Source organism: Tauraco erythrolophus, chromosome 17 (genome assembly GCF_009769465.1).
Source record: "Tauraco erythrolophus isolate bTauEry1 chromosome 17, bTauEry1.pri, whole genome shotgun sequence".
NCBI classification, from domain to species: domain Eukaryota; kingdom Metazoa; phylum Chordata; class Aves; order Musophagiformes; family Musophagidae; genus Tauraco; species Tauraco erythrolophus.
In genome coordinates, this window is record NC_141481.1 from 9,131,777 (window position 1) to 9,155,506 (window position 23,730).

Consider the following 23,730-nt stretch of genomic DNA (forward strand, 5'->3'; position numbering starts at 1 on the left):
GTAATAATATTGTCACAACTGTGACTAAGCATGGATCACTAAGGCACTCCCTATTAAAGTCCCATGGAGTATCAGCAACTGACAGGGAAAAAGGAAGGGTACAATGTTCAGCACCTGCTAAAATTAGTTTTAAGCATTTTATGGAGTATGGAAGTGACGAAGAGTGAGACTGAGATAGATTAATCAGTAACAATAATTTGACTGCACAAACAAGAGTCTGGAGATGTTGTCATCTGTTTTAGGAAACAGGATTCAGAGAATTCGCATGATCATCTCATAAAATATTTAGTGAAATACAGAACTCACTAATTACAATATAATAATACTAGATTTGGCCTCTTATGCTTCATAGTTCTACCAAGAGGAAAAACAGCTACTTCATGGGTCTTTCAAAAGAGAATTTCCCAACAATTCTGGAAGTACAGCAAAGTGGCATATTTCTTACCATGAATTCGAACAGAAAGTTAGCACTCAGAATTATACATTTTAATAGCAAATCAGCTGATCTTCACAGCTAGAAAAACAAGGACAGACAGACCAGCTGATTATCAAATCCAGGCCCCCATAATTACAAACAACTAACTCCCAGAAGCTAACATTATGCATGAAGGAAAGTAAAAAATCCTTCTGGCCCTTACAAGATCAGTGAAAGCTCTGAAGGACAGAATTAAGTACAGCAAAACCACATGATCAACAAACAACAATGAAGACTCTTTATAACCCCGTTCTTTAGGACAGCAAAAAATTAAGACCTTCAAAGCTGGCATCACAAGATTTTTCTAACTTTACAATTATTTCGGTCCTATAACGCAATCACATTTCTACACTTCTGAAAGCAAAACAATTTAGGCTCTCTGCCCTCATAACCCTGTAGAAAGACGCTCCAGAAAGTTATTCCACACACAGTGGAAGTCTTCTGTTCAGAAAAATCTTTATCAGCAGGAGTTTGCACAAACTTTCTTTTCAGCTAAATAATAACTTACTCCAAAACTATTTATCAAGAGCCATCGTGTAAGAACATCTTAAATATTTTTAGTAACATTGCCAAAATCCTGTGTTCCTATGCACAGCATGTTACAAGAAATCAGCAAATAATATATTTGCCTCAATGGCACTAGAAAGCAAAGCCTTCTGATCCCAAAGCTACTTTTGTTCTGTAAGAACTTTTGCTTCACTTTCCTGCAGATGAGATCTTTTATAATCTAAAAATACTTTGCCATTGTAATAGATGTAATTATAAGGGATGTATTACATGTTAATTGTTCACTCCACACTTCTGAAACTGTCACATTGGCTTCTTGAAATCCTAAATGCTAAAATCCAATTAATCTTAGTCCAGCAGCAGCAGAACGCTGCATTGATGTACAGCATATCCATTAATGGCACTTAACATTCTGGTGTCAAATCAATATAATTATAAAAGGCAACTTACACAAATAAAATACGTCTCTTATGAGAAAGAAAGATTTAATTTTCTTTCTGTTCTGAGAATTCTGGCCACCAGTAGGTGGTGTTTCTGGAAATGTCAAGTAGGTTCCCCCCCTCCTCCCCAGATGAAACGCAAAACTCCACCTGCAATACTGGCTGGTTTATGCAAGACTGAGGCTCCACATCCTCTGCAAAATAAGCTTATTTTATCCATGTAATTTTGAGCTGAGCAATTCCAAGATGTGTGAAGATGACGACGTATACCTGAAAATTTAAATACAAACAGGCAAAATGGGATCGACTTGAAGGTAGGAAAACTGAAATTTATATCGTCAGTTTAGCAAATGACTCTTCTCAGCTGCTAGATTTCTCTCAATTGAATATTCCTCTTTCGATTGTCCAGAGGCTTTTAAAAAATATAAGCAATTATTATTGCTTTATATTCATATAAAATATGCTTAGCTACGATTGGCAAATAAATCTCTTAATTATGGCTCAGCTGAGTTGCAGGTTTGAATGGACTATACAATTTGAAAAAAACACTAGTGGCAGAAAGGAGGGTAAAATGAACATTAGGCAAAACAAAACTGACAGATATGAGAGAGAGGATGCTTAACTAGTTCTAGTAAAAAGAAACCAGCAGAAACAGGGTTAATTCTAGCCTTATAAGGCTGTTCAGCAGCATTTCAACTGCACACAAATTAGAACAACCCTGGGAATCTATAAAGCTTGTTTTATTGCCAAGGACATGCAGCAAGATCTGCATTTTGCTGTTGTAAACTATCCTTTATTTAAGACATTTTAAAACAGAAGAGACTTTTATATGATTTTTTTTATTGCTAAATCAACAGGTGGCATTCACTGCAGCTCTGCACACCTTAATCCAAGTTTTTTACTGACACGACAGTCGAAGTTGACACATCCATTACGCGTGTACCCGAGCAAGAACCAGCCTTCTGTTGTCTGGAGGAAAATCAGCTCTGGAGAAATGGAATTAAGGTAAAATAAAATGTTTCACTGTACATGGTTATCTGTAATGCTTGGAATTAAAATCTGACCACAGATCAACCTTTTAAAATCGACTGCTTAGACTGTTAACTTCTCTTTTATTGTATTTAAAGCAGTTTATTGCCTTGTTCAAAAATAAAAGGATGTTACATAAAAGACAACAGTTCATGTCTGACTTCCATAGCTGCTTGAAACAAACACTAAACCGTCTTGAAATAAGTGTCATTTCATATAGATGTTTTAGCATAAATATTTGCATTATGAAAATGCTTCAAAACATAGCAACAGCTGCTGTGTACTTATGCCTATTTCAGTAAGAAATAAAAGCTTTAGAACAGGTATCTTAATTTAATTATCTGCTAGCTACTTCTGGTAACCTGAATACATTTAAGCAAATACAGAGTTGTATTTCTGACTGAAAATATTCTAACACTCCTACTCCATTAGTGGTCTACTCCTTTTTCTCCTGCAGACTATACATCAGCAGGATTTAAGTCATTAAAGGGGAGAAATATGCATGAATTTTACTAGTAAACAATTTAACTTTTTTAATACATTTTAGTGTAATTAAAATCAAGGTTTTGGTAGTAAGATGAATATTAAAACAATTTAATACACTTAAATTTTAACTCAAAATATCCTTGGTTATCATTTTCTTGGTGTTTTATTTGTTTGAAGTGTCTTTTGTTTGTTTCCTTCTTTTAAATAAACTTCTAGCAATGCTTCAAGTCCATAGCACTCAACACTTATAAGTAAACAAATCAGATAATCGGATAAATGATATTTTCCATTCCTGTCCAGAAGTCAGTGCAACATAATCACAAAGAAAAGCAAATTGAGTATAATAATGCTGGTGTAAATCAATATGCTGCTTGGATTACCTTCAATTCTAAAATTTGCTTTTTCCTTCCCTGTGAAAGCAGAAGAAACCAACTGCTTTTCATCTCTGTTGCCTTCTCAGCCACAGACTCTGCTACTTAATAGCTCACAAGCTGATGTAGAAATCAATATATATTACATATATTTTAAAAAAAAAAAGGTTTTCTTCAGTAGGCTAAATCCACTCATTGGATTTTCTGTATTTCTAGATTTTCCAATACTGAATCCCTGAAGGGTACACAAAATTTTAACAGCTCTGCCCTCTCCATATAGTATCATCTAGAACAAGTTTAAAGCCTTTTAACTGAACCTTTGTGTATATATTCAAACACGATGCTTCCTACAAGCTCAGCTCTGTGTGTTTTAAGTTGGCAGAAGCATACAGCACATGGTACAACGCTGGAGTATGAGATTAACGGTTTTCCATTTGCAAATTACAGGTCCAAGGATGTTCATTGATTACTGAAAGAAAACAAATGGAGCTAAAATTCTACTATCCTCCACCCTGCATGAAGAAACACTGTTGACGAAAAGCTTTTATTAAAGAGATTCAAGTACCATAATGGTAAAAAGATTCCTACATGATCTTAAGGCATACAAGAACTGCAAATTCTCTCATTTGCAATGTATATAGTGTCCTGTAAAAAAGTTTAAGACATTTACTATTTGAACTGGTATATTTCAGTCAATTTTAAGTCTAATTAATCTGACTTCTAAAGAATTTTAATTTCCTGTACAAAAGTGTGCATCTTTTCCCATTCCACTCAAAATGCTTACTATGAACTTAGTTGAAAGCAACCAAAAATCTGATTTTTTTGGCATAACCACCAAACTGTGAGTACTAATATCTTTTCTGCAGATATTTTAACCATGGAAACTTATTCTGCCTCAATATCACCTGTTCTATGTAACAGCACAACTTTTAACCTAAATGGGTCACATTTGTGTAATGAAAGCATATCTTCTCGATTAGCTGATAAATCAGAACACCAACAATACATTATTGGTCTTTTCTTATCATGTCTTTACACAATATTTCTTTTCCCTATTGGTTTTGTAGGAAATATTCTGATACTGGTTGTCAACATAAGCTTTCGTGAAAAAATGACTATTCCAGACCTTTACTTTATAAATCTTGCAGTAGCTGATCTCATTTTAGTTGCTGATTCTCTCATTGAGGTTTTTAATCTTGATGAAAAGTATTATGATATCACTATTATTTGTACCTTTATGTCTTTGTTCCTTCAGATCAACATGTATAGCAGCATTTTCTTTCTGACATGGATGAGTTTTGACAGATACATAGCACTGGCAAAAGTAATGAGGTCCAACATATTTCGCACTATGCAACACGCTAGATTAAGCTGTGGTCTCATATGGATGGCGTCTATTTCTGCAGCACTAGTTCCATTTACAGCTGTGCATTTACAACACACCGGAGAGGTCTATTTTTGTTTTGCAGATGTAAAAGAAATCCAGTGGCTAGAAATAACCTTGGGGTTTATTATCCCATTTGTGATCATCGGTCTTTGTTACTCATTAATTGTTCGAGTGCTTATAAAAGCACACAAGCACAGGAGTCTTCGTCTGCGGCGACAAAAGGCTCTTCGAATGATTTTTGTTGTCGTCTTGGTTTTCTTTATCTGCTGGCTACCTGAAAACGTCTTCATTAGTGTTCAACTTCTTCAAAAGAAAAGCGAGTCTGCCTCTTCAAGCAGCCCATCCTTCAGACATGACTACCCTTTAACAGGACACATTGTGAACCTAGCAGCTTTTTCTAATAGCTGTTTGAACCCCTTAATTTACAGTTTTCTAGGGGAAACCTTCAGAGACAAACTGCGACTGTATATTGAACAGAAAACAAAAATGTCCACATTACATCGATTTTGTCAGGCCGCCTTAACGTCTGTCATTCCTGACAGTAATGAGCAATCAGAAGTCTGATTTAGTAGTGGTTGTGTAGAACATATGACTGTGAAGTTGTGCAAACAGCGAACAAAATGCTTGCTACTAACCGAAAAAAGTGCATTTGTGTATATATATATATATAGAGTATGGCTCTACCGAGTATTGAAGGTTTATATTCAAAATGTTTTTATGACAAAACTTTAATGTAGAAGAATATGTTTTAGTCAGATTTATATTTAATTATGAACAGGATTATTAAAAGCTGAGCACTGAAGGAACTTTATTTTGTATTATACATGTATGAATGACAATATAGAAGAAAATTTTATCAAGTTAGGAAGACTCTAGATGTAACCTGATTACCAGAGATGCTGTTGTATATAAGGTACTTCCACTGAAATAATTAAGCTGCTGTAACAGTGGGGAAAAATCATTACAACCTATTGATGCGGAGATGCAGAAAACACTGGGGGTTTTAATCCAAATATGTTAAGATAAATGACTTTGCTTAGAAGAACTACATAGTACTACCATCACTGTATTCTAGCATGTCTTCCACAATTAACTTTTTAAAAATCTTAATATAATCTAGCACATTGGTGAGTTTTTGTCTCATAAATGTAATCTACTGTTTACGTCAGTACTTGATCAAAACTGAAATAATCTGTAACTATATTGTTCATCTCAAAGAACTTCACAGAAGCAAATTGTAATGCTTCATTCTGTCTTTTAAGGATCGCCCAAGACACTCTTTCCCAGGACAGACATAATTGGGCCCTTTGTCAAAAACGCCAGTGCACACAGATGTACCTTCGTATCTGCATTCAGATTTAAATGCAAGTTGCACGAGACCTCTTTACGTTTAGCAGACCTATTTTGATTGCCAGAACAAAATGCCGTGGCTTAACAAAACTCACATTCTGCAAAAGAGTATAAAAATTGCTTATGAAAACAACAGAAACCTCAGGTTTTAGGAAGGAAGAACTTATGTAATGGGAAGTGTGATTAGCTATTACCAGATTTGCACTTTGTGAACTGTCCATCTCACCTCCACTGGCCTTTCAATATTTTAAGATGCATGTTGGTTGCTTTGCTCATTTCAAGATTAATTATACTGAGAAAACAAATGTTAGCACGACATACTTGAAAACAGCAGTTTTTAACTTCTGCTAGAAAATAATTGGGTTTTAAATCTGATTGATGTTTAGGCACAGGTTACTGCTGAATTAGTTCAGAGGAAGCTATAAAGTTCCTAGAGATTAGTGTGCAGGATCACTAAATCACCACTTGCTGCGTCTCTTAAGTGAATGTTTCACCTCTGTGCTCATTGACTTAAGCAGCAGAACCCTGCAGAATAAGATGCTTTGTCCTATTTTCAAAAGTCACATATGAATTAATTAGCAGATGAATGGATTTTGAAGGATTTTTAAATGTAGACACTTAAACCAATGACTAAAATTACTAAGCAAAAAAGAAAACCGTGAAAACAATGATTCCACTCATATTTCTCACGAAATACTTCAGAGTTTCCTAGTGGAAGCTTTGGCCACAGAAGACTTGACCTATAAACAGAAAGGCCACAAGATGATGACAGAATTTGAAATAGATAGCTAGATATTCCTGCAACAGAAACAGGAACTGCAGGGTGGAGTTTGTGGCAACAGCTGATTACTTGCAAGCGACTGGTAATCACAGCCTAAGGAAAAATGTCATTTAGTCACTTCTTTCCTGTAGAACACCAAATATATCTGCTCAAGAAAGATGCAAGCATTGCCATGCCTCCTCTGCATAGAACGAGCTGCTAAACAACGCTTAGCAAGAAACCTCATGCCACTGTGCTACATCACACACAGCCCTTTTTCCTCCTTATTTTAACTTTCGCAATTAGTCACAGTTACTCACATCCTATTGACTGCCAGTGGACATTAATCACACCGTGAAAGACAGCTATTTCAGACAACACTGAAGGAACAGATAATTCTCTTGGAAATGCAATTCCATGAAGTAAGACACATCCCCTGAGTTTACAGATATGTTAGGTTTGTGTAATCTTGACACTTGCCATGAATAATTAATTTATTTGGGGTTACAGGAATACACTTTCCCAATTGTAGCTGTTGCTTATTTTGTTTTTATAGGAGTAAACTCCTTTCCCCTCCTCCTCCCTTCCAATATAGGAAGCTGTTTTTTGATCAAGGCTGTGGTAGAAGCACTTTCATCACCCACTGTAGATAACAAATCAAGAACTTTGATTTGCTCAGAACCTTGTAATAATAAACAGAGAGTAACAGCAAATGCCTGCTCATACATACTATGAAATTGTTTCTACATGATCATATTCAGTAATGTCCTGATACCACAGTGAAATCTAGGAAAGATCAGATCACTATACTATGAAGAAAACAATATTTGCTCAACCTGAAACAACCTATTGCACATTTCAAACCAAATTACAAATCTAAACTACCCGATGAGTTTCCTACTGTTGATATTTTAGTATAGGCTTATGAACTGTGTCTGGACTAAATTTAAGCATACTAGTTACATTAAATAAAAAGTCCTCTCCCAGGTGAAGAAATGGCACACTTCTTCCCAAAACTTTTTTTCTTAAAACAGTAAACATGTACAAAGTACTATTTACAGAAATCCCATACAACTTTCATGTATTTATATATACAACGTGCTTTCTGCAGCCCATCATCTTGCAATAACTCGCTACCATGGCTTATCCATGAACCAAAAGACCTGTACTTCATGTAGTTTTCTTTAAACTACTTCACTTAACTTTTGTCTCTGGTATCTCACAAATTGTTTAATTTAAGGAAAGGATTCCATATGCCTTTCTAAAACGCTGGACTGATGACAACTATGAGACTTAAAAACCTGTTTATCGCAGACACTTACAATCTTTGCTGTAATAGTCTATATCAAGTCTCCAGACAAGAAAAGTGTAGTATTAGAAAAAGCAAACAGAAAAAAAAAAGAAAAAAAAGAAACCAATCCCTGAAACCCTTAACTGCTTTTGAAAAGAATACCTTAACACAAAAATGTCTTGAACGCACAGAGTATTATTGAATATCTAGAAACAAAATAAATCCAAACAGTACAAAGCAACACTAGGTGATGCAACTAAAAGCCAGAGTCTTCCCTCAGCTGTGTAGAAAGAGATGAGAGAAAGAGAAACCTGAGACCGTTCTAACGTGTTAAAGAGAAGCAGTAGCTTTGCGTCCTTTTAACAGTTTTAGGAGACACACTAATTACCAACTGTGCAGGCACAACGCATCCATGTCCAGAAAGAGCAAAGTCAGTCAGTCTAAAGACAAGTTTTATTAGTTTATGAAAAGCATTACATGATGTGGGGGCATGTGACAGGGAATTTGAATCAATGAGTCAGGCGATCCAGATTCTGTGCAACACTGACATAATACGGGCAAGATCCATGGAAAGTCACCCCTCCCTTCCCCCTTCTGCTCCATAGAAAATCAGAAGACTAGCATTCAGAATAGTCACCCACTAATTCCAAAAGACAACATAGACTGTATAATAAATTTTTTAAAAAGCAGAAATCAGAATTCTTAAAACATAGTTTTCTTCAAAATTGTTTCTATCAAATGAAAAAGATACAGGTTCATCTCACATTCCCCCAAAGCAATCTGCAGGTTTTTTATTAATCGAAAATGGCTTATCTGGCATATAAAATCTAGTACTAAACTTGCAAATAGGTAAGCTTTAAAAAACAAACAAACAAAAATTCACTGGCTGTACAGTGGAGGCTGTAATCTTTTTTCCAGCCATTGAGTTATGTTAGAAGCTAACTGAAATTTTTCCCATGTAAGGATTTTGCTGTATTCTCTCAGCTGCTTATTAAGATTCCAAAAGGGAAAAGGTTGTCTGGACAATTTTGAATGGTTAGAATTGTCACATAGGAAATGTGTTTAAAAGTGGTTTACAGTAAGTAAAAGGATGTCAAGTTCAACCCTGATTACCATTTAATTCCATTTGAACTTGTTTCTGCATAAGTAGGAAAAACAAGTGAGCATAATAAGAAGGCAGGTTTGAATCTTAATCGCTATTCATGAAGGTGAAGCAATGAATTAATCTGATTTTGAATGAAAACAACAAAGTTTAATTTTAATTTAACGGACAGTATCTTTCCCTTCCACTCCAAAAGTCTTACCTTACCCATTCAGACCATCAGACAAATATTTAAAACTTTCACCATAGAAGAGCATAGGGCCAAATTAATTGCTTAATGCCATTGATTGCATCGTATCTTTGCAGCAGAAGTTGACGCTTACATTACCAGTTACATCTCCAGCAGCCCATTGGTACACAATCAGACCTAGCCATTCCTCCTTCAGAGACTCTTTACATTAAAAAGTTATTATTATTATTACATTCTGTTTAATAAATGTGTCACCAATAAACCACGTCCACCACAGAATTGCACTTTATTTTTTTATGTTAGATCTGCAACAACAGATGCCAGGGAACAAGTCATTTTTCAGGCATGCATCCAGACCACCTTCTCTGCACGCTCTCAGGCTCTGCTGTCGGGGAGGTATATCGTGGTACAGGCTCTGCGCTACATTTCAGACACACACACACTGGATTTGAAAACCTGAACACCTTCCAGTCATATTTATGCTTTAGGTGTCCTTTCTTCAACAGCATTGTCCAAACTATTTATTCCACATTGACATATGATACACCAAACTTCTAGCCCCTGGCTTTTGGCTTCCTTTTAGACTTCCATTCCACCACATGGCAGCATGACACAGCCACCAGCTAAGAATAAACTAAGAAAACACCGCGCCAGCCACCCAAGATGACAACAAGAAGCCATGCCTTCCCAGGACTGCAGGCAGTGCAGGATCAGCTCACTACTTTCGGTTCAGTCTCTTACGTGCTACTTCAGCTATTTTACATAAGTCCAGTGAATTCCACTACAACATTTAAGGATGACTGAGTCTCACAAAGTAACCTGTGGATTCAGAAAGGCTTTTGAAGTTGTTCGACCCTGGCGATAAAACCATATTTGAGTTTCCAACCTATTTTCTCAAATTGTTCAAACAGCTGCTACAGTTAAAAGACAGAAGTTTTTAAGGTCTAAGTTAACAAACTACTGAACTATTTGTTACCAAAAAGTAAAACCTAACACTTTAAATATACCTACTGTAAATAAATATTTAATGCAGCAGGGTAAGCCTTTCCAAAGGAGCAACTTTGGAACACACTTACAAGTCCAAATTCACTTGACCTCCAAGTAAAAAAATGACTGAAAATGCTTAAAACATTTTTAAATTGCATGGAATGTGTTTTCTGGAAGGACTTCAGAAAAATTGTGGAAAAAAGACATACTAAATAAACAGGAAAATTATTGGAATATTGTTAAATTATCTTAGAAATTGGAGTTAAGGCTATTTTTATAGAAAGAGCTCTGTGGTAGAATTGCCTAATAGTGGTGGAGATAGATCTGTTTTCTGCCTCAGCAGCAGAAATGTTTCCTTTCCTGGGAATTCTCTCAATAGAAACAGTAATATAATGACAAATAAGATTTTCTTCCTTTCACTCACTCTCCATTCATAACTACAAAAGAGAAATAGCCTATACCCAACTATAGAAACCTTTTAACTCTTGTGTTCCAATACTTAGTTATTAATGAAGCACACAGCAAATTGAGAGAGAAACCAAGGAAAGAGCTCATTTAAATTACATGATATTTCAAACATCTATCTGATGATCGAATAACAAGACAGGAAGAAGATACAGATAGTGACACCTGTGGGAACTTAGATTTATAAGCTTGCTTGGTTCTCAAATGCATAAAGTGAGAATAATTACTTCTGATATTAAAAGGTTAATACTCTTTGAACCACAAGAAACGTGACATGTTATTTTCTCACTCTAACCTAGAGATGCCTGATGGTGTGTGACACTGTTGAAGTGTCATGCAATCAGGAGTGCAAACTTGCTGATGAAGGTGCTGCAACAGTTGACATCAGATCCCACAGAACGTAGCTGCGTGCTCAGCCTGTAACAAAGGGTCCATGAGGATCCATGGAAAACTGTCCCTGTCCTCTGCTAGATTTGTGCTCTCCTTGACTCTCACTGATTCTCAGTGAAATCTTTTGGGTCTTGGCCAGAAGATTTTATGACAAGACCTATTGGATCAGGACAGTTGGCCACTCCTATTCAAAGCCCAAACTTGACCATGCCTTAATCTAGACAAATCTTTGTAAAGACGACACCATGTTTGAAATGAAACATGGTAAACCTTTACCATGGAAACAAACAAACAAATCCCCCCAAGTTTATTAAAAATGCCTTTAGAAAAATCAGAGAGAGACTTAGATGTAAGAAGAGACATGAAAGATGGGACTTTTATAATAACATAGGAAAAACTTGCCTATTCTAAAGGTAACTAGAAAAAAAGAACCAGCCAACGAGGTCATGAAGGCTCCAAAGTCAGTACTCCGAGTCCACAAAAAGGCCATGACTAATTCCACTGAGTTTTGTTTTACAGCTCAGTATAACAGTTCTGTAACCACCTAGTTATTTTCCAAGTGGGTAAGCACAACTAAGTCCCATTTATGATTCAGTACCTAACGTAAAGGTAGGACAGAATGCCAGTCATTGAAAGCATGTACTCTCCTTGCATACTCTACTCCGTTGTATTTAACCTCTCTGCTCCTTTTTAAGTAATGCAGCTCTAAGTCTTCAGCACATTCTCCGACCAGTTTTGACATGTTTCAGACTCAGACAGTAGGAGCACAGCTTTGTCTTCTCTTGTCTATATATGCTGTTTGCAAAAGCCTGGATTACAGATGCAAATTATTAAGATAATGCTGAGAAATTGAATAAAACATTAGTTGATGATCTTCTGCTTGATGTCCTGCAGAACTCTTGTGGGATTCAATTAGAAATAAGTAAATGCATTCAAAGATGGAGTCTGGTTCTTTACACCAGAGGTTCCCCTGTCAAATACCTTCATGCTTATACCCTCGTTATTTCAGGCTGTTTCCGAAAGTCGAAAGATTAATTTTTTGTTCTAATTACCTGTTGGATGTCAAGCACTTTACAAGTGTTTATTAATCTGTCTGGCTTTCATCTAATACTCAAGAGCCATTTTATCTATGGCTTATGTATTTTATCTGATTTATTAATTGACATATATAAAGATACACTAAGCTTTCAGTAGTATTAGTATTTAGTATTGCATCTAAACAGAAAAGGTATTTTGGAGGAGGAAGCTTCTGGTGAAAGAATTCTAGTTTCTCATTCATATTGTGGAAGTAGCCATCCTTCTCCTTTTATCTCCTCAAAAAATGTGTGGGGTTTTTTTTTATTTTTACCTTTATTCCATCAACACACAATAATTTGTATTTTATAGAAACCCTTATACCAGACTCCCATGTTGTTTAAAAAAGCAGTAGCATTCTGCCAAGGACAGGGAAAACTATGCTTTTCAGAATAAACATTTTAAATATGCAAATCTGTGCCATTTTAGGGGTTTTGAACAAATTAACACGAACAAAATAGTACCAAGAGCAATAAAGAGGAAGTAACAAATCCACAAGAATCAGGCTTGCATTAATCTGTTATACTGTGCACACTTCCAAGTTTCAAGCCCTGCCAACAACAATTACCTTTGAAATCCCATTTCTCTGCCCATTATCCTGTATCAGAACGTAGCAAACATTTGTCTTTTCAAGCTTACAATTTCACTTCTTGCCAAGTGAATGTGTATTGTGAATTCAAACATGTAATGGACATGTTTTTTTAACTGAAGTTATACATATTTTGAGGTTTTGTGCCAAATTTTCTACATTCAAAGATTTGGGCCTTTTCCAGCAATTTTAATTTATGATGCCTCTCTCTAAGATGAGTTAGAAGTCATTAACATAGAACCAGAAAAATCATAATTGATAAAGGTCAAAGAAGTGCTCTCACTGGACAGGAGCTGGGTGACACATAGTCCAGCAGACCTAACCTCTGCTCCTTGCTCCAACAGCTGCCCAAAATGGTACTCGACAAATTCAGCCCACAAGTGGGAATCCTGTGCTGAATCTCAATTTTGTGAAGATATTTGCGGCTAAGCCATGAAAGCAAGGATTTATATTGGAAACCTACAAGAACCGTCGAGGAAGGTCTCACCACTGAGTAAAGAGTGGGATCTGCGGGGAAACATCACGTACGTGCTCCGAGAAGAGAAGGAAGAATTTCCTGTCTTAATAGCCAAGAAGGGACCATTGTGTTTCACCACCAAACTCACCACCACTTTATTACCCTGGCTATATTAACGAAAGTGAGGAATTAACTTTGAATGTGTACAGATTAAGGCAAATTTCTGGAATTAGCATGAAACTCTTGCTGGTTAATATGCAACAAAGAACACACAACTCCTTTAAACAAAAGTAAGAAATACACCACACACTGTTTATACCAAACACAGTTGGGGACGTGAGCCTTTCGCCTGGGAAAACCATCTTCAAAGTAGCAACTGTTTTCCCAGCTGTGAATACTCTTTCCTGGGAAATGTATTCCTACCATTACAAAAATAATTTTCAAAGGAATGTAAAATTATTCAGCCTAATCTATGCATATCCGTATTTCAGACACTATTTTGTACCTTCTTAGACATGTCTGTTTACAAAAGGCATACTATTCTCTATAAACACTATATGGTGTCACAATCAAATTTACCTCTTTAAAAAAAAAATAAATGTATGGGTAATTTAATAAAATAATTTAAAGACGCTCTCAGGATTCTGATGAAAAAGTGTTAGCAGGAAACAAACGTTTCAGTCCCATAAGCAGCTGCCCTCAAAGTTTGGGGTGTTTTTTTCTTTCCTTTTTCCTAATTTGAGAAATAGTACATAGATGACAAGGAAGCAGACAAACCAAGTAAGGTCTCACACAGTAAGTCATAAATGCTTAAAGGGTTTCTAGCTTCCTAAATTTTTTTAACTATCAGAAGGCCAATCTGTGGCAAGGCAATCGGAAGCAAACGGGCCAGCAAACTTACCTATTTGTGCAAGTAAGAAAAAACATGAATAAAACAAAAATAAACATTCAACAGACAGGTAGCCCAAAGAAAAGAGAAATAGGCCCAACATTTCAATTACAGACGGACCCAAACCAGCCGACTAACAAGACTGCACTAATATCCATACTGACATTTAACGTCGACGTTTTGAGAAATAGCTATCACACACCCCCTTTATCACCAGAAAACTGCCAACTGCTGATGTGTCCTTACATCAAGGCATGGGGAGAGACACAGGGATGGAGGGAGGATGAAAGATTGTGTCATCTTCTCTTCATAACATGGACAAAACTCTATTTGCATGTTAGAGATATTTTTTAAATGGTCAAAAAAACACCCAACCACTACAAGACAAGATTCTTATTTTAGGAGGTTGTGCTAAATAAAATTAACTTTTTGGATTTTCTTTTCCTTTTTTCAATACTTCAGATTTGTTTAAAAAATATGTAGAAAACCAACGAAAATTAATAGCATTAATAACACTAATGCATGCAACAGAGGATTAAGCTAGTAAAGCAAAGTTAAGCAAATGCAGGAAGAGTTGATAGTGGAATTGCAATGGAAGTAGCTTCCAAAACACATTTTTAATGTATATAAGATACAGCTAGTATTGGTAGCCTGGTAATCAGAAGAAAATCCAGCAACATCACACTACGTGTAACTTCAAGGCATTTTTTAGGATAGGAAAATACAAAACAAGTTATTTTGATGGTTACAAGATAAGTTTCCCATTAATAAAAAAAATAAATTAATGGAACAATAAAGGATTACTGAGTTTGTTTGCAAATCATCCACAACTCATTATTTCCACAACAGGCTTTGGTATGAATTAGTGGGTTGTCAAATAAATAAATACACTTCCTGATGACAGCTTTACAGTATCTGCCTGATAGGTTTTGTAGCATGAATGCCTGGTTTGCATTCATTAAACATGCAAATTACTACCCCAGTTACCTGATTACAAGCAGCTTTAGAGATCACATCAAAGTAGCATTCCATCTATTCCACCAAGCTTGGGCCAAAACATTTATCTCCACAGTTTAAAGATAATTTTATGGGGTTTTCCATCACTACAAGCAAACAATGACTTTAAAGAATAATTTTTTTTTGTAGCTTGCTTTGCTGTAGTACTAACTTAATAACTCCTTATTGGCCTTTATGATAACCTCCAAAAAAGCTGAACAGAAAAACCCTTTCCCTACTAATTTTGCCATTTTCCATTTAGTAAACAGACCTTTCTGTTTGGGCACCTGCACACCAGCCCTCTGATTAAAGAAACACCATGAGCTACTTGTTTATTTGCCATTGTTTGTACTATCTGTATGGAATCTCAAAAATTAAATTCCTTTCCCACTGATTTTGCCTTTATCTGGGGAAAATGTTGATTCCTCCTCCTCCAACCATTTGCAATGCTGAAGATAACAGGGAACATACAAGGAAACACCCACTAACTGAGCATTACCCTTCAACCAAGAACAAGGGGATTTGATTTATAAAGATTGATCGCCTCTTAGTCATTGTATTTTTCCTTAAAGTTACAGTGTTTGCTAGGTTAAATTGGGAAGGAACAGGAAATTATCTTTTTTTTTTTCTGTGGATTATGAATTTTGAGTCTTGCGTAACATATATTCAACTCTGGAAGAATTTCTTGCTGTTCCATAGAAAACCACAGCGCTCGAGAAACAAGATCTACCCTTAAATGACGAAGTTAAAAGATCCTTTGATAAGTAAGGTCATTCTGGGCAGAACTCAAATAGCCTTTATAAACGAAGGGACCACAACACGGTGTTCCCTGCCTACAACGCTGTGTCAGTACTGCTGTTTCCATAAGCTTCGTGGCCGTCAGGCAGCTGAAATTTTGAAAGGTGAAGAAATTGATAAACAGAAGCAAGACACAGGTCATTACAAACAAGCACTTCTAACCCTTCTGTTGTTTCAAGACAACAGTTAACAATATTGTAAATATCTCTTTTCAAACAAAATTTGTCTCAAAGCAACATCCATTAGAAATTTTTTATTTAAGAAGCCAGTATTTAACTTCGGACCAGCAGTCTAGACGGCACATTTTAAATCTTCTCTTTATGCCTATGTTATGTGACAATTCAAAACTAGAGATTTAACATACAAGTATGTAAGTAAACTACAAAAACATTAAAAACCAAGTAAAACTAATGTCCAGACATTTAAAAAAAAAACAAAACCAGTCAAAGTTTAAAATGTGGGGTTTATTGCCAAGTAGCTAAATAAAACGGTAACATTACAAAATCTGTCAGAAAAAAACACAAGGCTGAATTAAGTTTAAAAACTTGTATTGCTCAGCTCCACTAGGGATGTGTCAGAGCTGCGTGGTTCTACGATCATTCATGAAAACATTTATATTGGTCTTGAATTGCTCATTACTATTCAATGTAAACAGAAGAAACTGAGTAGATGAAAATCAATAAAACATCAAGATTACTCTGAAAGGTCAAGTTGTTCCAAAGAAAGGGCTTTAGTCTTAGGCTGGTAAGAATTTTTGAAATTAATTTCATGAAGGAATGATCAATTATACTAAATCCAGTCACTTAAGACACAGTTCAACCTGCCTGCCTGCAGCTCTATAACAAAATCAATTAGAGATTTACATTTTCCACTTTGGAGACTGAAATTGCTGTATTAGAACAGAAAAAAAAAAAATCACAAGTGAGTTAATGAACCAGTGAAACCTCTCTCCCACAGGAAGCAGTGATACAGCTATCTTTTGACTTCCTTCCATCACATATGAGACTCCTTAGGAGATACTGGAGTCTACCCATTCTTACTTCAAGAATGCCAAAAATTTTTACTTTAATTCAGTTACTGCATAAAAAGTCAATCACAGCCCATCAGAATCCAGTTATCATGGTTCAGGAATACCTGCAGACCTATCAAGGTTCCAGCTTATTTTAAAGAAACAGAAATAAAATTGAAGAAAGTAAGGCTGCAGAATAAACACTCTCAGCAGTTGCCTTAATTTTCGTTCCAAACTTCTTCTTTGGAATCATCAAGACTGAGGACACCACTAGAGCCTCTGAGTCCCTCTTGATCTTCCCATGCACACAAAGCAATTTTACCTTGTTTCCTACGACATTTTCCATGCTGACAAGGTTTGACGACCAAAAGCATTTTAAAGCCTAACTGCTATTGTGACTTAACCGAGTGTTTCACACAGAGCTGGGAGCACACAGCCCGAGTAACAACCAAACTGGGAAACAGCTAACTTTCATTAACCATTTCTGAAGTAGAACTGTTTAAGATCTGCCCAACATTTTTCATTCTCAACAGACATTTCAAACAAAAAATGTGTTCTACTAACTTATGCTTTCCTACTATCAACAGTTAGAGTTTATAAAGCTGATGCCAAAAAATGGCTTGTCATAGCCCTTATATGGTATTCCCTAAAACTAACACTTTATACATGTTTAAGCCACCCCCTGACACCAACTTCTATAATTCTAAGAACTGTTGTGCCTAGTAGTGTTCCCTAACAGTATTAAAGATTCTTCTTTCCATTTAACACTTGCTTTTTCTTCACACTCCTACAGACTGCATGGCCAACAAAAACTAATTTGGAGATTCTAAGAACTTATCACTTGAGATCAGGTGGTCCAAAAAAGCCCTCCTTGCTAGGGGTCTGAAGCCCACTTAGGATTCTTTCCACTTTTACATGAAATCATACAGATTGTCACAGGCAATAAAACTTTAATTTTGACATCTCGATTTCACACTGTCTTCTCCTGGAAAATTATTTGCACTCAAATTGAATTACAGCACTGTGAATCTAAAGTCTGTAGCACCTACAAAGGAAAGGACCAACATTCCCTCTTATTAAGCTATAAATACCAGATTTTCTATTTGTGCTTTGATATAGACATAGCCATGCACTTTCCTTACTTAAGTACATTTCTGCTGAGTTCAAAACTCCAAGAATTTACAGATCTCTGCACTGCCACTGCCAATAGGTTGGCTTTTCTTATACTGTGCTTCACAAACTCTAAATGTAATAGCCAGAGCCGCTTAGGCATGCAAAAATCTCTCAAAAAATATTCTTGCCAATAAGCTTAAATAAAGTCTAAAAACAAAATAAGTAGTACCTCGTTTTAGTTACATGATCTCCATTAAGTTATACATCTCACGACAAATGAAGTAACAAGCAGCTTTCACATCTATTTTTATGTTAGGCTAGGAAACGTAAGAGAGGTTTTAAGACCACAGCTTAACATCACCTCAATAATTCCTAAGGAAAAAACCTTTGTCTTTCCTTCTCCACAGTATCACACCACTTCATATTTGTTTGATCCATGTTCTACAGTAACCACTTAGAACAGCAGAATTGAATCACCCTGTTGATGTACCATTCCCATCACAGAAAACTTACAGCTCTAAGTTTCCACTTTAATAACATCTTGATATTGCTAATTTCATTCTCATGAAATTAATTCATAAAGCATTCAGTAATACAAAGAGACTGCTGACACCTTCTGGCCACTTGACGTTCTATCCAAAAATCAAGAGGATTTCCAAGAAAACATCTTTCATGTTTTTCCAGCCACTCAGGATCACATGAAGACTTAAGCTACGCCTACACTGCCATATGACAGTTGCTTAAAGCCATTTGCATTCGCCTTTCACCCACATTCTCTCGCCTGTTCTCTTTCACAGAAGCATCCAAAACAAACGGCAATCATGCACTCGGACTGCCACAATCGTATCCAGACTTGACTTCATTTGTCCTCTTCTTTTAACTTTCGTTCTAGGTATAACACATCCAAGGAATCATTGCAGCTGAATCAAATAGTACAATCGGATTCAGTACCGAATCTTTAAACCCGTCACATCACAAGTGAAATAGATCCACGTTTTATTGAATTCAACAGTCAAAACTGGGAGGACCTACCTGCAGATTTTGCTTCTTTTTCTTTGGTTCCGTTTCCAATTCCAGCTCTCCCTCTTGGGCCACGCATTGCTTTAGCTTTTTTCTTTTTTCTGCCTTCTTTTCTTTTTTTTCTGCCTTCTTTTCTTTTTTTTCCACATTCATTTTTGGCATTCTAAAATAGAACTACTCTGTAATAGAAACCACCAAACTGCAATTAGAACCTTTTTTTATATTGTGTCAGTCTCGCTTACAGACAGAGTTACACTATAATTACACTGGTAGGGAGAACTATTTTTCACTACTTAACTATGAAATGTATGCCTGCACTGAATGTTGATCCATTTTGGAGAATTTTCATCACGTTTCCTTTAGGAATACGTTATAGCTAAGCTACTGTAAAACTCAAATGTCATTCTCCTGTAGAAAACTCAACTCCTATTATCCTCAAAGGCCTCATTGTGGAAAACGCTTCACGGACCCTCCTGGTAGCAATCCCCCATAACTGATGCTGTGCTTTCTGCAGGTTACAGCGCACCACATTTAACCGTGCAATCACTCGTCTGCCTCAGGTAACACTAACCTGACCTCTCTCTGCTCCAAATAAATTAATGGGACTGTCAGTCATCTCATTAACATACATGTGTGTGCATATGCACATGCTCACAAGCAAAAAGTAAGCCTACTTTATTTCTTTTCAGATAGTTTTCAATCATCAGTTCTGTTTTGAGTGCAAGTTTTTCTATTTACATACATAATTTGGAAAAATTATGCTTAAAGAACTATGTCTCACAAGCACTCTCTTCCATTTGATGCTGACATCAGGGCAAAGGCAAACAGGAGCTGCAGAAAACCCGGTTCTGAAACCAGGTCTAGTTGTAACCGCTTGTTATTTGTGTGAGAAAAAAAAAAATCTGATATACGTGGCTTTCAAGAGTTGTGCCAACACAGTCACTTTCTCGGTAACAGCACAAACACAACGTTTGACTCAACCGCAAATATTTAACTTAAAAAGCACTCTGAAAGATAAAACACCACCGAAACGCCGCCTGGACGGCGCTCACACAGCTGAGCCCGCACAACCGAGAGCAGGAACGGGCGATGCCGCCTGACAGAGCGACAGGGGCCGAGTCCTCGGCACCGCCGCTAGCGACAGCGCCGCCCGGGCCGCAGCGGGCCCCGGGCAGCGCTGGGGGGGGCACCCGCCCGCTGGCTCCCCAACACGAGACCCTGGGAACGCTTCTTCCTTTCACTGAGGGATGCGCCAAGGCTTTGCGACTCTTAAATTCGAGCGACACGTTCTCAAGAGCAGCCACCAGAACATCCTTCACGGGAAAAGCGCCGCTCTTGCCCCGTCTCTAGCACGACCCACCAGCTCCCGGCAGCACACGCACGGCACCGAGCTGCCCGCTCCGCGGCGGCCGGAAGAGGGACGCTGCACCGGGGGGAAGGACGCGACCTCCCCGGTCACCACCGCCGCCCCGACCCTCCCGCAGCCCCGGCCGGGCTCAGCAGGACAGGGAGACCCCCAGAGCCCCCGCGGCCATCGGGCACCTCACAGCGGCCCCGTGGCGTGGCGGACGCGGAGCACAAGCCCGCCCCGCACCCCTTCCCCGCACGCACCTCTCAGAGCCGCCTCCTCCGCGCATTTAACCGAGCGCCACGCTTGGCGCCGCAGCCCGCCCCCTCCCTCTCACTGGCTACAAGAAGAGAGGGAGAAGCCTGGTTGGCTCCCGGCATGCCAATCCCCCGGGTGGCCAATAGAAAGCCACGCTCAGACTTAAAAGGCCCACCTGGAACACGTGTGCTGAGGAGTCGGCCGGCTTATGCAGGCGCGCTGACGTCACCTTCCTGCGCCGAGATCCGCGGCGGGGCGGGGCCGCGGATCGTGTCCCGCCCGCCGCTGCCCGGGTGGCCCCGCCCGTCGCGGGGCCCTCCCGCCCCCGACAGGGAGCCCCGGGCCCGGCGGCACCGCCCCGGCGCCCCGTGCCGTGCCCAGGGCGGGCTCTGGTGCCGCCCAGCCGGTGCCGTGTCAGCCGCTGACGCAGCCAGACGCGGCTCCCTGCGGAACGGCGGGGATTCCTTGTCGCCGGCGGATCCTGAAGGCTCCGTGTCCGAGACGGCGCTGCCCGCTGAGGGAACGCGCCGGGAAGAGGCGGGCGCTGCGGTTTGCGAGGACGAGAAAACATCTCCTAGGACAGGGCTTCCAGGGAACCAGCTGGTTCCAGGGTTCCTTTTCCAGGGAACCAGATGGTTCCCGTGTTTTCATTTTCTAGAAATACCGTGTGCACAGACACACACGGACTAGATGTTGGACTAGATGACCTTTGAAGGTCCCTTCCAGCCCTAACGATTCTATGATTCTATGATTCCGTTCCCCCTTGGTAATTCGAGGACAGGAATATTTCCCGCAAACAAACACGTAGACGGAGCTGTTTGTTCATGACGACCTGAAACAGGGTTTTTGATCCAGCGGCAGCCGCGACGCTGTGCCAGCAGCTCCTGGTGCTCTTACACGCACCGATGGGAGGAGGTGAACCTCCACCCCTCGGTTCCCTTCTCCTGTCCCAACAGGGTCACACCGTTCATCTTCCACCTCCTCCCAGCGCCGCAGGGTGCCAATCCTGTCCCCCACCCATCGCTGCTGGGCTGGGCAGAGCCCCTCGGCGCTGGTCCGTGTTCTCACGCCATGGTCAGCACCTGGCTGCTGCTGCTCTCCACTGGAAACCCCTTCCCGTACCACCGGTGGGGTACACAGCATTGTTTGGGAAGGTGTGGCCAGTTATATGTTATTCAGAAAGATTAAAAAAGTCCTAGTACTGTAGCAATGCGCTAGAGCTAAGCCATGGCGTTAGAGCACACAGGATAATCGGGAGGTGGCGATATCTAATTTTAGAGTTGTAATTTAAGCTTTTGTTCCAACGTGAATAGGGAAAGCATGTTTCCCATGTTTAGACTTCCTAAAATAACGATTGTTTTATTACGTGTCCTATTGTGACATCCTGTGGTTAAACACAGCATTACAGATACTGTCAAATCAGTTTTGACCACACGATTGCATAAAATTAGACCATATGGAATTAGCAGTGGTAACTTGTACCTACATTACACATTCAGTTTGGCCAACTACAGCCTTCCCTATAGCTTTGGTCTTCTCAAAAAAATTTCTGGATGAGAAGAAATCACATTGGGCCAAACATGAATATGAGCTAGCACTGATATTTTGTTCTATGCTGGCCAGAAATTACATCATCTCTACCCTTTCTCATGAAAGGCCTACAACTCAATATGTTGATTGTTTGCATGTTATCCCTGTGGAGGGCTATAAATCCACTTTTCGTCTTTAGGCAGCAGTTGTAACCTAAGGATTAAGCCTCTCCAGAGAGAAACAAGAGGCACACAACAGTCTTTGCACAACTGCAGTACACCTCAAGATTGTGTATGCCTTAATTGCACTTATGCTCACATCTCTTACAGTATTACCAAAGATTATTTTTTCCCAGGGCAAGGAACACAGCATTCTCTGCTAAACAGACTGCTCATCCTCCCACCTCAGCAGAACAGCATTGGGGTCTCATAGCTGCAGGTCGTTCAAGGGACTGCAATTACCCTTCAGTTAGTCCTAAACCAACACTGCAGCCCACCAGCCCCAGTGTGCAGAGGAATGGCTCCAATGACACATGAAATTGAGGTCTTGACCCCCCTGACATCATCAGTAAGCCTTGGCATTTTTCCTCACAATTAGTTCGATGAGAGGTCTACTTAGATCCCAGCTGGGGAATTAGCATTGTTCATTAACAGCACATTTCCATTTCATCAACCTACACTATTTCAGGCCCCAAGCTAAGCAGCTGGATATTCATGCAGTTTTAAAGAGCCAAGACAGCTGATCAAGGTAATAGATGGAGCATATCTGTTATGTCTTCACTTGTTTAAGCTTTTCAGGAACACAGCAAGAGCAGCCTCCCTAGACAATGCTGTATTTTGCCCTCATTCTCATTACGTGGGACACAAACATGCTACTTTCTCCGGCTTCCCCCCAACTAGATTTGCATGGGGTTTTTTGAGGTTTCTAAATGATGAAGATTTATACTGTGCATGCCTCTGTGAGCACTAGTCTTCAGTGAATTGCTTCCAAAAACTAGGTATGGCTTTATAAAGCAAGTACTTCCAACAACATTCAGAAACCAAGAGGCAGTTTATATAAAACTGGCTTCATGTTGACATATGCTGTTTCTCAAGCAGAATGCTGCTTTGTGTGCCAGTTCATTTCCAAAAGGATTGAGATATGACAGACTTTCATCTTGGGAAACTCATAGTTCAGATTTAGCACGACCTAAGCTAAGCTGGCTGTCTCTCACACTAGTTTCAGTCTTCTTCCTACCACCGCTACCCAGTTTCCTCCACCAAGTATTTTTCATAGCTCTTATTCCAAATACAGGAACAAATAAAGTTGGCTTGGAAAGGGTGACAGTTTATTGAATACATAAAACATTATGATACAAAAATAAGTTAACTGCATAGAAAATTGTAAAGACCTATAGACAAGATTAACTTTAAAGCACAG

General features: G+C 38.7%; 2 protein-coding genes across 2 annotated transcripts in view; one reads left to right on the top strand and one right to left on the bottom strand.

The window, feature by feature from the left end:
* CHLSN (cholesin) overlaps positions 1-20,828 on the bottom strand; it is a 128,496-nt gene extending 107,668 nt beyond the window's left edge. Inside the window, exons 1-2 of the mRNA XM_086622203.1 lie at positions 20,787-20,828; positions 19,188-19,354 (exon numbers count right to left, since the gene is read on the bottom strand). Of these exons, the coding sequence (XP_086478329.1) occupies positions 19,188-19,337 (150 nt within the window). The 5' untranslated portion in view covers positions 19,338-19,354; positions 20,787-20,828. The remainder of the gene's footprint in view (positions 1-19,187; positions 19,355-20,786) is intronic.
* On the top strand, positions 4,186-5,259 carry GPER1 (G protein-coupled estrogen receptor 1). The gene has a single exon (XM_009981146.2). It carries the CDS (start codon positions 4,186-4,188, stop codon positions 5,257-5,259), a length of 1,074 nt encoding a protein of 357 aa, XP_009979448.1.
* Positions 20,829-23,730: the final 2,902 nt, after the last annotated feature.